The 996-nt window shown below is 54.8% G+C and overlaps 1 protein-coding gene across 1 annotated transcript in view; it reads left to right on the top strand.

The window, feature by feature from the left end:
- VDBG_03699 (conserved hypothetical protein) overlaps positions 1 to 271 on the top strand; it is a gene marked incomplete at both ends in the record, with an annotated part of 1,389 nt that extends 1,118 nt beyond the window's left edge. Inside the window, one exon of the mRNA XM_003005700.1 lies at positions 41 to 271. Within this exon, the coding sequence (XP_003005746.1) occupies positions 41 to 271 (231 nt within the window). The remainder of the gene's footprint in view (positions 1 to 40) is intronic.
- Positions 272 to 996: the final 725 nt, after the last annotated feature.

The raw sequence follows: 996 nt of genomic DNA, 5'->3' as shown, positions 1-996 counted from the left end.
ACGTCGTCGAGCTCGAGAAGATTGAAGCCGGCTCGGCGAGCGGCGCGACCGCGTCGCCGAGCCCGGGCTCGCCCGCTCCGCCATTGGGCCCGGCCCCGGTCTGGGCGACCGCGGCGCCATACCCCTGAGCGTGCACATTGAGACCATTGACCGCGGCGTCGACCGTCTCGAGGAGGCGAGGCGGCGCATCCGGGATGCCGAGGATGACAAGGTCAGGGAGGCGCTGGCGAGGGGCGGCGTCAAGGACGAGGCGAGGGCGATCGATGCGTGACTGTGACGTGCGCCTTTCATAACGAATCATGACGGATGCCTTTCCTCCATCGGCATCAGACGACTTTTGATTTTTTGCATCTTCTTCTCTTTTGTTCCACATATATACATCTCAGTATACCCAGGCGAGCTTTGTATATACAACAGGCAAAGAAATCAAAACGAACATGAAATGATGCCGTGAAGGCTTTTGTGAAGCTATCTGTTCTTCACTTTGACGTGTGTGATGGGATGAAGCAATACGTCAGGACACGGTCACTTCTTCCCACCATTACTCAACACGACATGATTTAACACTGCTCTAGGCAATCAAATAGGGCATCACGAAAGTGGCAACCCTCAGACACATGCGGCCGGTCATTAAACAGTGATTCATATGCTGCTACAGCTTACTCACAGGCCCGATCCATCTGACACCTATTTTTCAGTTGCAAAATACAACCTCTCAACCCGCCATGTTTGATACCTTTCCTCGCCCGGTGCCAGGGTATATATTTCCATCCAACGATACTCCGTGAAAACCAGCCCTGGATGCCCATGTGCCGAGCAGACAGCATCCGACCGAAGACAAAAAGTGGTGGCCGTGTGCCGCGCCCAGGGGCTACTGCCTCGGTCTTTCCGCCTTTTCTAGGCAGCCCTGTGCTCCATATCGCAAGGGCGGAAAAGGGAACTGGTTTTGCTTGTACTTTTCCTGTCCCTGTTGTAGTCAATGCACCAATGGAGCCC

The sequence above is a fragment of the Verticillium alfalfae genome, genomic scaffold (genome assembly GCF_000150825.1).
Source record: "Verticillium alfalfae VaMs.102 supercont1.4 genomic scaffold, whole genome shotgun sequence".
NCBI classification, from domain to species: Eukaryota; Fungi; Ascomycota; class Sordariomycetes; order Glomerellales; family Plectosphaerellaceae; genus Verticillium; species Verticillium alfalfae.
This window is presented reverse-complemented; position numbering and strand designations above follow the sequence as displayed.